The sequence below is a fragment of the Strigops habroptila genome, chromosome 1 (genome assembly GCF_004027225.2).
Source record: "Strigops habroptila isolate Jane chromosome 1, bStrHab1.2.pri, whole genome shotgun sequence".
Taxonomy (NCBI): Eukaryota; Metazoa; Chordata; class Aves; order Psittaciformes; family Psittacidae; genus Strigops; species Strigops habroptila.
The window spans coordinates 47943414-47960809 of NC_044277.2; the positions used below are offsets into that span (position 1 = coordinate 47943414).

Below are 17396 nucleotides of genomic sequence, written 5' to 3' on the forward strand. Positions count from 1 at the left end.
TTTTAGTCCAGAATGTCAGTTCATTACTTATGCCAAGGGTTATTTACTTGCAGAAATAAGTGCCATTCTAAAAGAGTCCTGCCATTGGTACCTTCTGAAGCAAATGGCTCTCCTTGTTCACCTCTGCCCTGATGGGAAAGGATTCTGGATTAAAAAAAATCTGTTTAAAATTTGTATATCATAAGCAGAACAAGAATGTGTTTGGTTATCTGGCAGTTGCCCACTCGGTTATATTGTAGACTGAAGTAGCGTCATCTTTGCATGCTGCTGTGCTATGCTCAGGCAAAAGTGACAGTGAGATTCTTGGCTGAAAATCACATTGCTTTCTTGGCTTGAACCTCATAAAGCTTTATGCAAAAATGTCATAAACTCCCACTGGAGTTCCATAAACACAGTGTGTTTTCATTCGGCAAAGATCCTGCCCTGCGTGCAAGGCTGTCTCAAGACAGCTCACCCAACATGGAAAAACTGCAGCTGCAAGCTCAACCCCTGGGGGAGAGGGAGAATTGTGTGCTAGACCTGGCTGGACTCTGCTGGTAGGTGCTCTCCGTGGCACTACTGTGGTTTGAAGTGCATCTCTAATCTGAGAGAGGGAGTTTCCGTGACCCCAAAGCTTCCAAGTATGCCAAGAAGGGGGAGTTCGTAAGAGTAGAAGTGAGCTTCTTCCATCTACACACCTTGTGTACTCTTACGCATGTGAATATGCACACACATATGCATAAAGATAATTAAAAATGGTAAAAAATCCTTACCAATTTGTGGCTGGTCCTCACCATATGAAATACATACATTTAGTCTTGGTTCCTGTGAGTCACCATGGGGACTATATAGATACCTTGGAAAAGAAAATGTGTTTCTTAGCTCAGCTTGACAAGCAGATAAGGCAATCAGTGTGCTCTTAACTGCATCTTAAGGGTCTATAAAAAAGACCAGTTGCTGAAACCTTAAAAGTATAGGTTTTCGGGCAGTTTCCATGGAGACAGCTTGATAGTTACTTTGTAGCATCCAACACTAATTATACCATATAATTGTTGGGAAGACATCAGTCTCCATACCAACTCCTTTATGGGCAACAGGACCACTGAGTTAAAGTGGCACAGGCTCCCCGGGGCACTAATGCAATTTAAGGAAGCTGTCTGGTAAGAATAGCTGAGATTTATTGGAGATTTTGAATCTCCAGGTAATGGAAAAATTTAATACGTGCATTAAGAGGCATTGTAAGAGTTGCAGTTGTGAATCCATTGAAAATGGGAGCTACACAGCTTTTGGGCATGACATAGTCACACAAGTAAGTTCATAAAGTCACGTGTTGTGACTTGGGAGTAGTATCAAACGACAGTTTTCATCTGGGCTTGATACAATAAATCCTGTCTCAGCAACGTCTTAACAGGCATTGATAGATTGAGCCCTGAGATGCTCTGAATTAGTTTGTTTGCTTTTATCCGTCATGATATCCATGTGAAGTACATCATGTACATTTGGTATTGGCATTCTCTTGAACATAAAGCTAACTTCACTAGCTTGGAGTATTGTCTTTGTAATTTGGAAGGTACCTTTTCACCCTTACCCTTGACAAACAGTCTCTATATACTTGACAATAGAAAACGACAATTTAAAAGTAGATTTTGTCAAGTCTAACAGCATTTTGAATTGCAGAGGATGCAGGTTCATTGGTTCCTCTGCATAATAAATTCCTAGTCTCCCATGTTTTTATTTGGTCTCGTGGAGTTATTTACATATGGAGGGGCTGGGAGGTGAATCATAAGTGTGACAAAGAGAAGACAAAAGAGTGAGAACTGTTTTGGAAATAATTTCCATTGCTAATATACTGATGTAAATGCCAAAATTATGTGGAAGAACCATGTACTATATAACATACTAACGTAGAAGGTTTCAAAGCTAGCTAAGACTAGGCTTCCAAAAATGAGCAAAAATAGCCACATTCTTCTCCCTTGCTGTGGTTCCCTGTTCTTCTCAGGATTGGGATCACTAGCTGCCCTTTTTGATTCTTAAAAACCTCCGTGGCTAAAATTTCTCCAGACTGCCTCACAAATCTTGAGCCTCATCATTTACCTCTCTAATAGGCACTTGGTGTCACACTCCAGGTTGCTTTCTTTCTCATGTTAGCGAGCTGCTACTGTCTGAAATGGGTTGTCCCTGTTTTTCTTTTCCTCTCTTTCCCCAACTCAGAACCAATCTTTACAAAATCTCAAGTGCGTTCATGTCTCAACCCCACTCTGTACACCAGTTTAAGGATTAAATTTGACTTTCAACAAAAGTCAGCAAACAGCCATAGTGCTCTGGGAGAGGCAGACTGAGTGGCTTATGTCCTGTCCCTGAAATATGTGGTGCTCAGGGAAATCACTTAGGCTTCCAACAACCTCAGGAGATGACTGTGAGCTGTTTTTGTGCTATCCATGGCCAGCACGGAGAGGAAGAGGGCAGACCCCAGCTTTCTCTCCATGCATGTTTCTATGGATGGTTGTCCTAAGAGGGCAGAAGGGAATGGGTCTTCTTGCAGAGGCTTCCCCACCATTTCTGAGGGAATAGGATGCCAAAGACTATGGTTAACTATAGTCACTCTGTCACTGTCTTCCCCTGCAGGGGCCACTGAGGCCCACACTGTGTAACCATGTGACATTGTTCATAAAAGGCATCGCTTGAAATGGATTAGTTTTGTTAATGTTTTAAAACACATTTTTTCAAGTATCATGTTTTTTAAGGTTTCTGATGGAGTATTTTGACCTTTTGTAACAGTGAATGGTTAGAAAGCCCTGGAAAGACTTTTGTTTTTGAATGGAAAAATAAAACCTTAAAGAATACCAATTCTTCCTTGCAGTCCTAAGCATAATAATAATAGCATGTCAATTTCTTTCCATTACATCATTGCTAAAACAGCATAAACACACCAGAGAATGGCAATGCAGGGACTGTGTCTCTGTTATTATTGTTGGGTTGTACGGAAAGGGGTCAGCAGGGAGATTTAGTTATCTGGTCTGGGAATTGTTTGTTTCTGAATTAGATTTTCCCAGAGGAGTCATGAGATGGGAAATACAATAGGAAATGGACTTTATACATGCACAGAAATACCAAAACTGTAAGTGTCACGGGGGAGAGAGGTTGATGGAAACTTGCTATTTTTGTTAACAGATTTTTAAAAAATTCTTGAAGTTTCCTATGCTATTTTGATACTAGTGGTATCCTCCACAGAGTTCTGAGTTAGTCATGACAGAAAAATGGTTTACATCTGATAATGCAGACAAGGAACATAAGCACTTCAGGTGTTTCTATAGATTTTAACAATGGAAAAATGTATTTTACTGCTTTTCAGTTTCCTCTTAAGCTAGGCATACTCAGTGGTTCTCACAATGTCTTGAACCCTTTCAGCAACACTTGTGCTTTTCATGTGTAAGTAAAGCAGCATGTGTAGGATTTGTTCTCTTGTAGCAGTTATACTGAGTGCAAGAAATGGTTTGAAGACATGCTCAAAAAACCACACAGTTCTTGATTGACAATGGCCTCAATCTGCAGTGTTCAACCTGAGTACTTTGGGTAATCTAGCATGGAAAGAGCAGTCACTGAGAATGTGTGCAGTATCCTACTCAGCACTCGCCTCTACAGCAAGGTACTCCAAATATGATCAGTCTTGGCACAATGGGCCAGTCCCCATCTGGGTCATTTGAGCCACTTGTGGAGTTGGCTTCAGAGTACACAGGCGGGTGGGTGTTCACTTACCTGATGTCTATGTGGAAAGGTTCACTGTTGGCTTCTCAGGTTGCTCAGCGGATATAGAATCACAGAATGGTTTGGGTTGGAAAAAACCTTAAGGTCATACAGTTCCAACCCCCCCGCCATGGGCAGGGACACCTCACACTAGACCACATCACCCAAGGCTCTGTCCAGCCCAGCCTTGCGCACTGCTGGGGTGGAGCATTCATAACTTCCTTGGGCAACCTGTTCCAGTGCCTCACCACCCTCACTGTAAAGAACTTCTTCCTTATATGCAACCTAAACCTCGCCTGTTTAAGTTTATACCCATTACTCCTTGTCCTTTCACTACAGCCCCTAAAATATGGACTACAGTCCCTAAACATTGTTTTCTGCTGCAGTGCCAATGTATTCTGCATCCAGGAAACTCAAATCCATTTTCCTTGTGTTCATGGGCCCCAGCTGCCAGGAACTTTACATTCTGCCTGCTGGAACCACCTTTTTTATTCTCCTGAGTGCCGGCGGAGCCACCACTGAGCCACTGCTGTGGGAGGTCATGGTCCACCTGTGAGGAGTTTGGAATTGTCTCTTCTTCTGCATTTAGTCAGAGGTCCTGATACTGCAAGGCAGTTATAGTAACAGTTCCTGCCTGACCTGGCTACTGGCCCACACAATGCCATCTAGCACTTAGGAGAAAGATAGACATAGGCAGATGGCTTTGCTCGGTCCTTCCCAAGGAGCCAACTCCTTTTGTGCCTGATCCACATAGCAAACTGTCAGTTTGCCTGTTAAATTCACCACTGAAGTGTGACAATAAAAAGCAGGGTCGTCTTATCGGGGTTATCTGCCTTCTCTGTCTCTTTACAGTAATCTCTATTTCATGATCCCATAAAGGTTAGATGAGCTGAAGAATAACTTGGAATACCAGAAGGCTAGCTCTAGCTGAGCTTAACATACGATGAAGTGTATTTTATTGCAGTATTTTACAGCGGCAGAGTTTTAGAACAGCTGGCTGCTCCCCAAAATTGAAAAACAATACTTTTCAAATCAGATAGAAAAAATAATTCTTTAATACTGTATACCATATTACTGACCAGTAAAATGCAGGGCATCAAACAGAAGATAATACTGAGACAATTGACAGAGTAAAAGTAAAGATAAGTGTATATTTTTTACAGGGTCAGATCTGCTCAAAAGATTTTAGCCTGGGTCACTAGTAATTTCAGCAGAAGCAGATATTATCCTTCTAGGACAGATGTGGAAAGATTAATAAACTGCATGCCATGGGATGTAAGTTTTATATCAACTAAGGTCAAGATGAAAATCCCTCCTCTTCTCTGATGTGCATATCAAATGCAGACTTGCTGCATTAGGGAAGGATCATATATTCTTCTGAATTCTCTGCCATCAACCAATACTTGGTTAAACAAACCTTCAGTCCACTCCAGTTGGTGTCTGTGATCCTAATAGGTAGAACACTTCACTGTTACTGTTGTTGCTGTTGCAATACTTATTCCATTATACAAATATTTAATAATTCATAAAAGAAGAACAAGATGATGAATCACTTTGCCCTCTCAACTTCTGAGCTCAGAGGTTTCAGGGGAGAGACAAAATGTCAGGAGCAGTTTGCAGTAATGGGGCAGCATACAAGGAAAAGAGGTTCCTCGACAGGCTGCAACAACAGAGGAAAAGTACAGTTAAGCATTGTAATGCATGAAGCATTTACAGGAAGCAGGAGGCATTGGGTTTTAAGTTTGGTATAACCTGGAAATACAAATATATTTCAGCTTTTGCTTAAATATACTTCATGATATAAAGCATCAACAGTCAACTTGTAACAGCAAGAATGGACAAAGCCTTTCGTGGCCCAAGTCTAAAGAAAAATCAAAGGTATTTGGCCTAAAGAAGCCTTCTCATAACTCTTGTTAAATGACTTTTTTGTCCTTGCTTGACAAAGCTTCAGCTGCGTGGATGGTGCCTCTCATTTGCAGAACTGACCTGAACAGATGCTATTAATCTGGTGTATGTATGTACACCACACCTGTTTGAATCATGATTGATAGTGTTTCCATATCAGCAAAGCATGCCTCAGGAAAATGTACATGAATTGTGGAAGGTTTTCACTTTGTCTCCTAAAACAGAACCGGAACACTGAGAGTAATAACAGTATCTGGATTACGTTTCAGGTCACATTGAAGAGAAATATTTAAATATGAACAGAGGCATTGTTAAAATTGAGCTCTGTGCTATAACCATTCTACAGTTTATAGGCTGAAGACTGGTGGCACTTCACCAAGCTATCTCATTAGTCATAGGAAGGGAAATGTATGTTTTGGCCATTTATCTCCCAGTAGCAGAGGGCAAATGCTTCTTGTTTTGGCTTTCTCTTTGTATGACAGAAAGTCTGACGTTTGTGTTCGAGTGAAGGTAGGGTGGAGTGGCTACCTTGATGTTCAAAAAAGAAATAGCTACCATAATTTTTCAACCCAACTCTAGTATTTTACAAGAGGCAAAGAATTTTGTTTTCTTGAAAAGTCTCAGGATATCTTTACTTTTTGTAGGAAAGCAAATATGTTATATTGTGCTCGTAATAGTTCACTCCTATCTCATCAGTGATGTATGTTTATATATTTCTATGCTATATATAGTATGTGTTTATATATGAATGCATACATAGATATATTATTTATACATTGATAGATGTAGGCCTTTTTGAAAAGAGTCTTGTCTTGTCATGTCTGATCATTTTAAATATGACCTTAATACTCTGTTTCTCATAAGAGCATTTTCTTACACAAATTCTATTAATTACACTTAGTAACACACATATCCTTCTTTATTTCTGTACTTAACTATTGAAGGTGTCTCTGCAACATAAAATAATTGATGTATCTTCCTCAGTAGTGGCTCTGTGTAAGTTAAAAAAGAAAGAGACAGTGCAGAACCAAGGAAATTAAGTTACTGCCAAGAATCAGAAAGGCTATTCATTAGCTATACATGAACCTTGTACAGCTGAGAGCTGTAAGACAGGTGCCACATACTTAAAAAGGTGTAGGCAGAGGATTCTCTAGAAGCAATTCAGACACAAGAGACAGATGGGCTCTTCTGAGCCCTTTGGCATTGTGTAGGATGCGGCTGGGCACACAATTGATTTCCAGAATGACCTAGTAACCACAGCTTCAGTATCCCCCAGTGGCTCATTTCTCCCACAGCCCAAACTGCTAACGAGATGCATACAGTGCAAGAACAATAGCGTTGGCCACCTTGTCTTATGAGGAATAAAAGAAATTTAAGAATATGAAAAGGTTAGACAACAAGTTCAGCAGTTCTTTTGGCATTACACGTGATGCTCGGGGTTAAAAAATAGTTACTGTAGCATATTAATCTGAAAGGATTATATGTAATCCTTGACAGTGTATTAATCTGATAAAACAAGATGCTCAGTGACTGATACAACCGCATAACTGCTTCAGCCTTGCACGTTGCAGGATCGTGCCTTGGTGTATCAGTCTTCAGATCCTGAAACAAAAAGAACATAAGAAAACACCACTGACAAAAGTCTCCATAATGCAATAGAAAGTAGAGGATGGGATACCTAATTTCTGTAAATGACTGGAACTGCATACGAGTATCTAGCCATACAAATGCAGAGGATTATCTCCTCTAAAATGCATGCTTGGGATAATTAAGAAATCTACTTTCTTACAGCAGTTGAAAAGCTGATATATAGAAATAATCCTCTGTGATACAGAGATTACTGGTTTGGGTATTGATAAGATAAAAGAACAGAACAAAACACCACTTTGAAATATCCGATAGATTTTGCTAGAGGTGAGTAATTCATACTACTTCTGTCCTGAAAACATTTTAGAGGGCAGTTGCTGATTGTGTTTGTCATTGATCTACCCCCTCCCTCTTTTTCGTATGGTTTAAATGCAACATGTAGATGATTTAAGATGGCTCAGAAGGTAATTGCTGTGAAAACCAGATGATTCACTTACACTAATTTTTATCATTATCATAGGCATTTGACTTCTGAGGCATACTTAAACTTTGGCTGGTTTTGAGTTGCAATACACAGAACTAATTGTGTTCTTAAAGAACCCCTGGACATACCACATCTGTTTGACTAACGCTCAGAAAAATAAAGAGCAATAAAATATAAGGACAGAAGAAAGTTGATCAAACTTCATCTGAGAAAAATGTGCCTTAAGGAAGCTGGAGATCTGTGCAATCATTTAAGCAAATATGAAATAAAGGATCTCAAAGAAATTTATAGCAGCTGGTAAAACTTCTGTGTGGCTGGATCTGAGCTGTGTGGATCATGAAGTTGCTGACTCTGGCACCGTTGCCATGGTGCCACTGTTGCCATGGTGCCAGCATCACCAGATTGTCCTTTAGGTAACAACATGTGTGTCTCTCGGAGGGTTAAAGGGTTTTCTTCCTTCAGGAGACCTGATCAGAGTCCACCTATGAGCAGTGTGCATGTAAGTATGCTCTCACAAACAAACTCATTGCACTGTCTACTGATTTTGTAGACTGACAGTCCCCAGTAAGTCTGTCAGGGACCGAAAACCCTTAGGGCATGTCTGCACTTTGGTCAGGCTGTTAGTGCAATGCAGTAGACATGCTCAAGTTAGCTTTAAACTAATAAGCAGAATTGAGAGCGAAACCTGTTTTGCTTTCCCCCTTCCTCCAATGTATTTCACTTTGGGTTGTTTCCCTTGTTTAGGCTCAGCTTTTCAGGCACGATCGTGGCATTGCTGTTTCCTTTGTGAAGAGCCATTATTTTTGTGGTTCAAGGCTAAAGCTTCATTACCTTTCCTTGGAAAAATCTGTGTCTCTGCTTAAAATCCTTCCTTGTTGGATTTATTAATAGTGCTGCTTCAGGGGACTGAATTATCACCTGAAGGAGTGAGGTTAAGCAGCATATTTTGTCTTGCCTTTTAATTGGTAACAACAGATCCTCAGAACAAAGTTGAAAACTCTCACAAGTCATTTCAATGTGTTGATTAATACAGCTGAATCAGTATATAGGGGAAGGAGGCTTTACAGGAGAGTTGGGTAGAGAAATTTTGCCTGCATTTCCTGTATTTCTTTTACTCAGAAATTGGCTTTGGCACTTTCAGCTTCTAGAAATGATCCAGATTGCACAGAAAGCCTTCTCATTGCAGTGGGCAATATGCTCTAAAGCTTCCAAGGAAGTTTTTATTTCCATGGTAGATTGTCCCCAAAGCTGACTTGAAGTTAAACAGTTAATGCTAGTTTGATTTTGGTCTGGTTCTGTGTGTAGGATTCATTCAGATATTGTACAGGATGGAGGAGATCTCCTGTGCACAGTATCTGCAGCTGTTAATGGTGCTTTATTTTGATTGAAGGTCATGGGGAGAAAAATAGTATATTCTTTTTCTCTCCCCACCCCCCCCCCCCCCATTTTCTTTGTATTTCATTTCCCCTCTGCCCTATTTACCAACAATCTGGTTGTACTTAATACTTTAGTTCAGTCCCATCCATTCTTCTGTGAGAGAGGATGTGGTACCACATTTGTCATCTTTAACAGGATTTTTGCTGCTGACTTTGGCAGTTTCCAGTGACTGTACCAGCGTTCCACAATCAGTGAGTTACTGGCAGTCATTGGTGCTTCTTGTTCATTGCTGACTTTCTGCAGTTTGTGAAACTTCACAGTCAGGACCTGCTCTACCAAGAATGGAATATTTCAAAAAGTCTTGTCAGTACATGCTGGACCACTTTATTCAGGGTTTAGACAGGGGAGATCCCAGTCCTTGATATTCTTCCATGTATTTGGCTGTTCCAGTCAATGCCTTGTTCATCTGTTTCTGCTGGATCTTCTGTATCAAGAGTAAGGTGCAGAGAAGTTACCCATCTGTGGCATACTTTGAATGGAGCAAAGCAGAGGAGAACTAGATAGAAATGGGCCTGTGGTCCAGCTGAGATTAAAAATGTATGTAAACAAGAAGGAAATGATGTTAATAGCTTAGAAAATTCAAGTGAATTAACAAATACAGAAGATGGCATTGAAAGATCACTGTTTCCTTTTTTCCTATTCTGAGGAGTTTTGTTTCATTTTTGCTAGAACTCGTACCTAACGTAACATTTGTGTGCACATATGTATATATGCTTATTCTCAAGTAGACATACATACAAAAGATATGTAACTCGAAATCTGGGAGATTATTCCAGTGGCTCTCCCTCAAGAAGTCTGATTTGGTTACTGATGTTTGTCTGCTCTAATTTTGCCTTGTTAGTACTACTGGATTACCTCGATGTAGCTGTTTCCAGTGGCGCTAACAGTGATCCATTTCCCTGGCGATTTTGATGATTGTCCTGTAGCAGCTGGTTGAAACATGCAGAAGAGGGACAAAACAAATATTATGTCTATAAAAAGCTTGACATTGCTTTAATTCCACCAGTAGAATGAAAACAAAGATTACGTACATCAGAAGCTTTTTCCTAATGTTTTGAGAAGATGACCCGATGATAAATAGAATGATGTATTTTGAACAGTGAGTGAACTCGATGAGCCATTTCAAAACACTGTCTTTGGAAAAAATAGGCGTTTTTGTAAGGACAGAGGTTTTGGCAGTTTGGGGAAGTGAGGTTACAAGGATTGGCTCTGTGTACACAAACTAAGGAAAACTTTTTTTAAGTATTCTGTGTTCACTTACAGCAAGAACTGTGACATTTAACTTTCTAGCAGTTTAACAGTGAATCAGAGGAAATATACTTTTTATATGGTATGTACAAGTATAGTTGTAATATTAACAAATCATGGCCATGTCTGGACTAAATCCTCCATATCTTTCCATTCCAGATAGGGAGATTAAATCAGAATCTAAATTTTGAAAATGTCATCATCCGCCGTTCTTGGCTATCCTCAATCAAACATGTTCCCTAGACACCTCAGAAACTGCTAGAATAGTTCGAAAATCTACAGGCCAGCGTTTAAGCAGCTTGAACAATCCTTCTCTAACAAGTATTGTAAAGCAGAGATGGAAAAGAAAATCTTTCTCTAAAGTACATTGTAGAGAGTCAGGGGTTGGACAAGAATCAATGATAGCTTTGGTCAAGACATGACACCAGTTCATTAGCCAGTGCTGGCCTGGTTTCTAAACTGATCAACGAATTTAACCCACCAAGAGAGCTTGGGATAACCACTGTATGGTCAGCGGAGAAAGCGAAAAGTTTGCAAAGAATGCAGAGTCCTTGCCATTTCCGTGTATCTCCCAGGGATCCCAAGTTTATCGCTGTGATCCAAAGGACCAGGAACCCTTAGATGTCATCTCTGCCTCTTCACACATCAGACTTGCAGAATTTTCTGATGTTATGTGATAAAGAAATGGGATCCTAATAGGGGAAGCTGGCTCAAGCAGTGATCTTGCCTGTTCTTAAAGTCATTCAGCAAAGAATTCTCCGAACAGTCTTTATTTTTTATTTGTTGATCTATAAAACTAAATTAATTTCTAATTCTAAACTGATTTCTATTTTTTGTTCTACTTTTTAAAAAGCAACTTTTATGAAACAAATTTTGCTTTCTCTTCTGAACGTTTTTTTCTTGTCTGACCATAATGCGATTAGGAGAAAGGAGATCATTCATGTCAGGAGTTGTGTAGTGGTCTGTCTATCAAAGTTCCTTGGGAGCTCTTTAAAGCTAGTGCCTTCCTCCACTCATGAATCACTAAAGCAGATTTACAAGTGCAGATGCATGAGAACATATTCTTTCCTATGCCTCCTATTTGCCTGTGCAAGGGAGATTTTATGTGCTGTATTTGTCCCTACTGTGCAACAAGTTCTTCCACACATTAGGATATTTCTGCTTTATGAATCTTAGTCTCTTAACCAGCCCTTCAACAATGGTGGTTTTTTTCTTGTTGCTGGCAGTTCAGCCTGTAGAGAAGCAAACTCTGGACCTGTGGAATCGATTCCATTCTTCTCTTTGGATCCTGAAGTTGGGCACTGTGTTGTCCTTCAGAGCAGTTTGTTAAATGTAAATGACAATGTAAGCAGTGTGTGGGATGTCGTATGGCATCTGGGCCTGTCTGTCTTTGGTTCCCAGATGATGGGAACGCCAGAAGTTTTCACCTTTTTTATGCGGGGAACTGAATCTAGGAGTCTCTTCTAACCAACAAGAGGTTTGAAACCTCTGACTGTCACACTTCTTGTGGGTTAGTACTCTGGAGCCTCACATCCCTTTGCTTCGCCAGGCTGTGCTGTACAAGTACCCAAAGCTCAGCCTTTCAGACAGGCATTTCACTACTGAGGAAACGCCAACTTTTTTCCTTCTAAGTGACGACTCATAATCCTTCCTCAAAGCTTCACCATAATTCATGCCTCATAAACCTTTGATTAGTTATCTTTGGTGGTCATGAATTCTCTGATGCACAAACCCTAGGGCTTTCACATGTCCATGGTCATGAGGCACAATGAGTTCAGCCTCATTTGTTTCTGTTTCGGTGTTTGCAATGAGCAGGTCTTTCCTATCACTGAATCTCCTTGAAATATGTCTCTCCTATTCAGAAACTGGAGCGGGAATCTCACAATCTTTGTTTCCCTCTTCAGGGATCAGGTTGTAAGGTGGTGAATGAGTCTATTTCTCTGCTGTCTCACCCTTTCTAGGTGAGTCCAACCCCACTTCTGGTACAAACTTGTAAAAAGGCTGCTGTTTCAAGACCCTTCTTTGTGGCACAATCCAGCCACAGGGCTGGTTTGCCCTCTGTTTTCTCTCCTGGCTCTGGTTCACTCTCTGTACTGGACTATTTATGTAAAGAAGTCCATCTGTTCTAATTCATTTATCTAACTAATTCAGGCCCAATTCTTTTGTTCTGGGCGCAAATCCCTGCAGCGGGTTTCTCCCCCTCGTGGTTGAGGTGATGCTGCACTAATCTTTCTTTGCCTTCCCTGGTGAAGCTCCGAGCTTCGAGCAGGCTATCTCCATTACCATAGAGCCATTTCACCCAGAGTAAGTTGTGCCAGACTGAATGAACTTTCCGCACGCTATGTCCCTAGCAGTGGAGGAGATCAGCCTACTCTCCTCTTATGCACAGGCCTTGTCCCAAGTAAGTATCATCACAAGGATGCACTTTGATGCTGATACACGTTGTGAAAAGCAATAACTGTTTTTTGACTGACATAATAAACACATCTGAAATGCCATGATTTTTTTTTGTTTATAAAATTACTTGTAAATAACTCAGTGATTTGGAATATAGAAATAGTTGAGATCGAGGCAAATAGGTGTTAATAAAATGTGTCCTTTAAATGGGTCTTGTTTCCAACTGTCCAGTGGAGTGGCACATTACATTCAGAGTGATTTATTTTCAGAAACAATCTTTCCACCCTTTGTTTTTTTTTGGGCAAGGAAGGGTTTGAAATTATTTCTCAGGAACGATTTCAGCTCACATGAAAAGTTTTGTTAAAATGATGCTACACTTGGATTTTTTTCCTGATCACTGAAAGCTGTGTCAGTTTTGTAGAAATGCTCACAGTAGGAATGTCTTTAAAAATAGCTTTTGCAGTACTGCCTGGTCACAGTTCCTTTGAGCAAGTAAAATAGGCAGAGTCTACGGAGTTATTCCTGTTTCTAAAAATTGTTGGGCTCCAACCATCCAGTCTGTATCATTTGGTAGAATTAATGACTGTATTTCAAAATTTTGGGGACTTTGTACAAAATATGCTGGTTATAGCTAGTTAAAATTTTCTTTCCATGTCCTAGTTTTACAGAATCAGCACCAAAATATATTTGGAAATCATTAACTTCAGTTTGTCCTTTTATTTGCTTTCTTTTGTCTTGCAAGTTCATTCCTTTTCGTAAGGCATCTGAATGCCTAGGAGGACAACTGTGACCTTTGAAGTAAAGAAAGAGAGATTACAGCATTTAGCATGTTGTGATTTTGTTGGGTTTTTTTTTAAAGAACATTCAGAACATCAATGTAGGTGGTTTGTTTTGAAACCAAAGTGCACTTAAAACACTTCAGAAAATGCTGAAATGTACTTTCAGGAAAGTAAGGAAAATTACCTTTTGAACTATGTCCCTAGACTTTAGATTCTTCCTCTGGAACAAATTATGTGGTTAGCTTCCTGGAAAACGTGTTTTTCATTTTAAAATGTATTCCTCTTTTAGATAAACTATCAAAGGTGGACATTTTAGCAATGTTCTTTCCTTTTGTTTGTGGTGTGGTTTTTTTCTTTAGACACACTTACTTCATGTGCTCCTCCAATCCACATTTTGTTTCTCTTTGGCACTGAGAGACTCTTACATAATTTTTCAAAAATACAGCAGTGTTCTGCTGTAATAAGCCCAAAAGGCTGCAGCCTGCATTTTGTAGAGGTTTGAGATGATTGCAGTAGAATGGTGTATTGTTTTTGATAAGGCTGTTTTTGGAGGGTTCTTAATGCCCGTTTCTCTGCCATTGGCCTCTTCTCAAGTTTCAAATAAGCAGGACTCTGCAAGGGAGTGGGTGACATAACTTCAACTTGTGTCACTTCTGAAATACTGCACTTCAGTTTCTTTCAGGAGAACAGCTTAAGAAAAGAGTGCTCTGTAAGATACCACATATGCCATCCTTTATTAGTTCCTGTTTATATGCTCAGTAATGAAATATTGTATATTTTTATGTAGTAAATTAGCATTAGCCTAAGATAAGCTCAGTGCAGTTAATTCTACAATCATTAATGCTGATGTAAATAAGAACTAGTTCCTTGTAGGTCAGTGAAGCTGCTGCAGGGTGTATAAGGGGAGAATCCAGCCTGCAAGAACAAGATGTGGATGTACTTTTGGAGCACTACATTTTGAACTGGTTGATATCCAGCCTAGGAGCTGTATTTAGGTACAGTGCATGAAAGAGTCAGCTCCTGAATCATTAAATTCCAGTGTTCGGAGTGGGTGTCAACTCTTTCTGGCTGCGTATGACTATGAGACAGGCCAAGGTGTGACCTGACTGTGGACAGTTGCAATATAATTTGCTTGAGTTTTGAAGAGTAAGTCTCAGTTTTGTGACTTGTCCTTCTCCTCTCACCAGTCTCTTTTGGGTGCATCTATTTAGTCATATGCCTGCTTGTGTGTATACATACAAGGCTGTATGGGTAGAAGCGATACATATCTTTTGATTTTCCCCTGGAGTGGGAGTTCTCTTTTTCTGTTAGCTTCAAGCTTTACAGCGTTGTCCATGTAGTACACTGCCATGGTAGGCAGTGTGCAAATACTTAAGCCAAAGTTTTGTGTCAGGAGATGTGTCTGTGGTTGTATTGATACCAGCAATTTGAATTGCTGTGCAGAATGGAGTGGATCTGCAATCTTGTGGTATCCTTCCTGGATTAAGTCCATCTCATGCCTCGTTCCCTCTGCAAGGTGGCCTGTGCTGTAGGCAAAATGGAGAACAGTCAGGGTGTGATTTATGGTAATGCCTAGGAAGAAAAAAAAATCCATCTGCATGCCTGAATCTCCCTAAAGTAGAGAAGATCCCCAAACAGGCCAAAGGAGGCACTCACTGTATAGTCCCTCTGGAGCACCACCGCTGCCATTGCCTGGTTTCACTGCTAGCTTTAGATTATTGTCCCTCCTCAGCTAACTCTTAAAGTGGAGCTGAGGAAATTTACATACATCCATCTCTTCTTCATCCACTGCTGCTCGTGATCCTGCACTGATTACACTCAGGCAGGTTCAAAACCCTGCCTTTAAAATGCAGGCATAACAAATGTAGTGGGTATTGACTAACAAACTGTTAGTGCAAGCTCTGGTGCAGACAACCTACTCTAAAATGGCATTTGCTTCCCTACTGCACATGTAGTAGTGTTTTAACAAGTAGTAGAATATGGAATGAAGTTTCTGCTGTCTCCCCTGGGAGTCAACTAGACAAACAATGATTAGGAAATCTTAGCTGATAATTGTTTGAATGTTTTGTTTCTTAATTTCATCTTCTTCCTTGGGCAATTTTGTATTATCCTAAATAGTTTTGTTCATTCCTCAGTGCTTGTGTTTCTCAAGTATTTGTAAATCACTACCAAGTCTTCCTTTCCCACATGCATTGCTTATTCTAACTGTTGACTGAAAATCAATCCCTCCTCTAATGACTCTGTCACTGTTCTCTGAACTCTTTCCATTTTACATTGTCCATCTGGCAACAGGATGTCCAAAATTGCATGCAGGCTGCAGATGCAGTAGCTCCACAGCTGCCAAGGCAGGGATCTGTTACAAACCATTGTATGTTGGGATCTAGTTGTTTCTGAGATCAGTACTAGAGAATAGAAAGTCATTTGCCCCTAGCTTCTCTGACCAGGACACCTTGGTGTAATGAGAGATTTGTAATATAAACCTACTGAAGTTGTGTTGTCTTATGGGTCTTTTTCTGCTGTTTTTGGCCTGCCTCCCATTGGCCAGAGGAGAAAGGAGGTATCTAGATGTAGTCTCTACTTACACAGGGAGGAAGGTTGGGCAGGAGTGGAAGCTCCATGTTCAGCAACATCTCACTGTTTATCATAGACTCATTGGGTTTCTCCTGTCTATTGAGTATCTATTTTAGGTACTGCATCTAATGCTTAAGAAAACAAAGGAAAAAAAGAAAAGAAAATGTAACTGCACATCCAGAAATATAATTTCAGCAGAAGTATTTTAGTTTTCATTTGTGATATCACAAGTTCACAAGTGTTTTTTATTTTTCTTTCAATTTAACAGATTATCACTGCTAGCTTATCACCGTTCTTCTTTGTCATGACTGCCAATGTGCTAACAATTTCTTGGTAAGTGCCTACATGAGCTTTTTTCTTAAGAGTAAAAATGTATTTCCACATAGTGCTTCATGTGGAAATACTTTTTAAATGTCAAGTTCTGTTAGTGCCAGTAATATTTTGCATGTAAGGAGAACCAGGTGCGCAATGGTGGTAATACAAACAGAAAAGTATTTCTTGTGCCTCTGTGGGAGAACATAGACAATTTGGACATTAGGCCTCACCACAGTTCACTCAGCATGTTTTACAGCTAGACAAATGGATGCAATAGGCAAATAAATGACCCATTCAGAGTCATGCTACACATTAGTGGTGGAATTGGAAATAAAACACAGGAGTCATGATTTGGTGATAGCATCTTTTTAACTAATAGAGTACATTCAGTTTTCCTTAATACAGTGTGTACTGTGGATGTGTAAAATGAAATTGGTATAAAAAAAATGATAATCAACTTTTTCCAAATGTGTATCTGGACTTGGTAATGTGTGGCCACATGTTATGGATCACCTAACCTGAATTTTTTAGGTAGTAATATAAAAGATTGGGGTGCAAAATTCTTTTGTTAAAGGCAATGGATTTGGTGTGTGTAGAACATCCAGTGAAAGGGAATCCCAGCCCATAGCTGGTGCTTCTAAATGCTTCTGCCATGCAAACAACAACAAACTACAGGGTTAGGCGTATGTCTCTGAGGATGGATTTGTTACTGGAAATAAAAATCTGCTTATTTTTTAAAAGCTTTAAGCTTCCTTTTCCCCCCTTGCAATTTGATTGCCATCCTAAAGATTCAGCTCTGCTTTGAATGGAATTAGCATATTCTTTTTCCATGTATGATAAAGAAGTTAGAGGAAGGTGAATCTCAGTTTAAACTAGCTCCACATACATATGTGTGAATATGCATCCCCATATGTATGTTAGGCACATGTAATCTCAAATACTAAAATAAG

At 39.8% G+C, this 17396-nt stretch overlaps 1 protein-coding gene across 5 annotated transcripts in view; it reads left to right on the forward strand.

Moving 5' to 3' along the window:
• The window catches only part of TMEM241 (transmembrane protein 241), a 73608-nt gene that overhangs the window by 53074 nt on the left and 3138 nt on the right, over positions 1-17396 (forward strand). For 4 of the 5 annotated variants that reach the window (XM_030505898.1, XM_030505869.1, XM_030505889.1 and 1 more), the window contains one exon: positions 16400-16464. The exons of the other annotated variant lie outside the window; for it this stretch is intronic. In XM_030505898.1, the coding sequence (XP_030361758.1) occupies positions 16400-16464 (65 nt within the window). The remainder of the gene's footprint in view (positions 1-16399; positions 16465-17396) is intronic. 5 annotated transcript variants of the gene reach the window in all.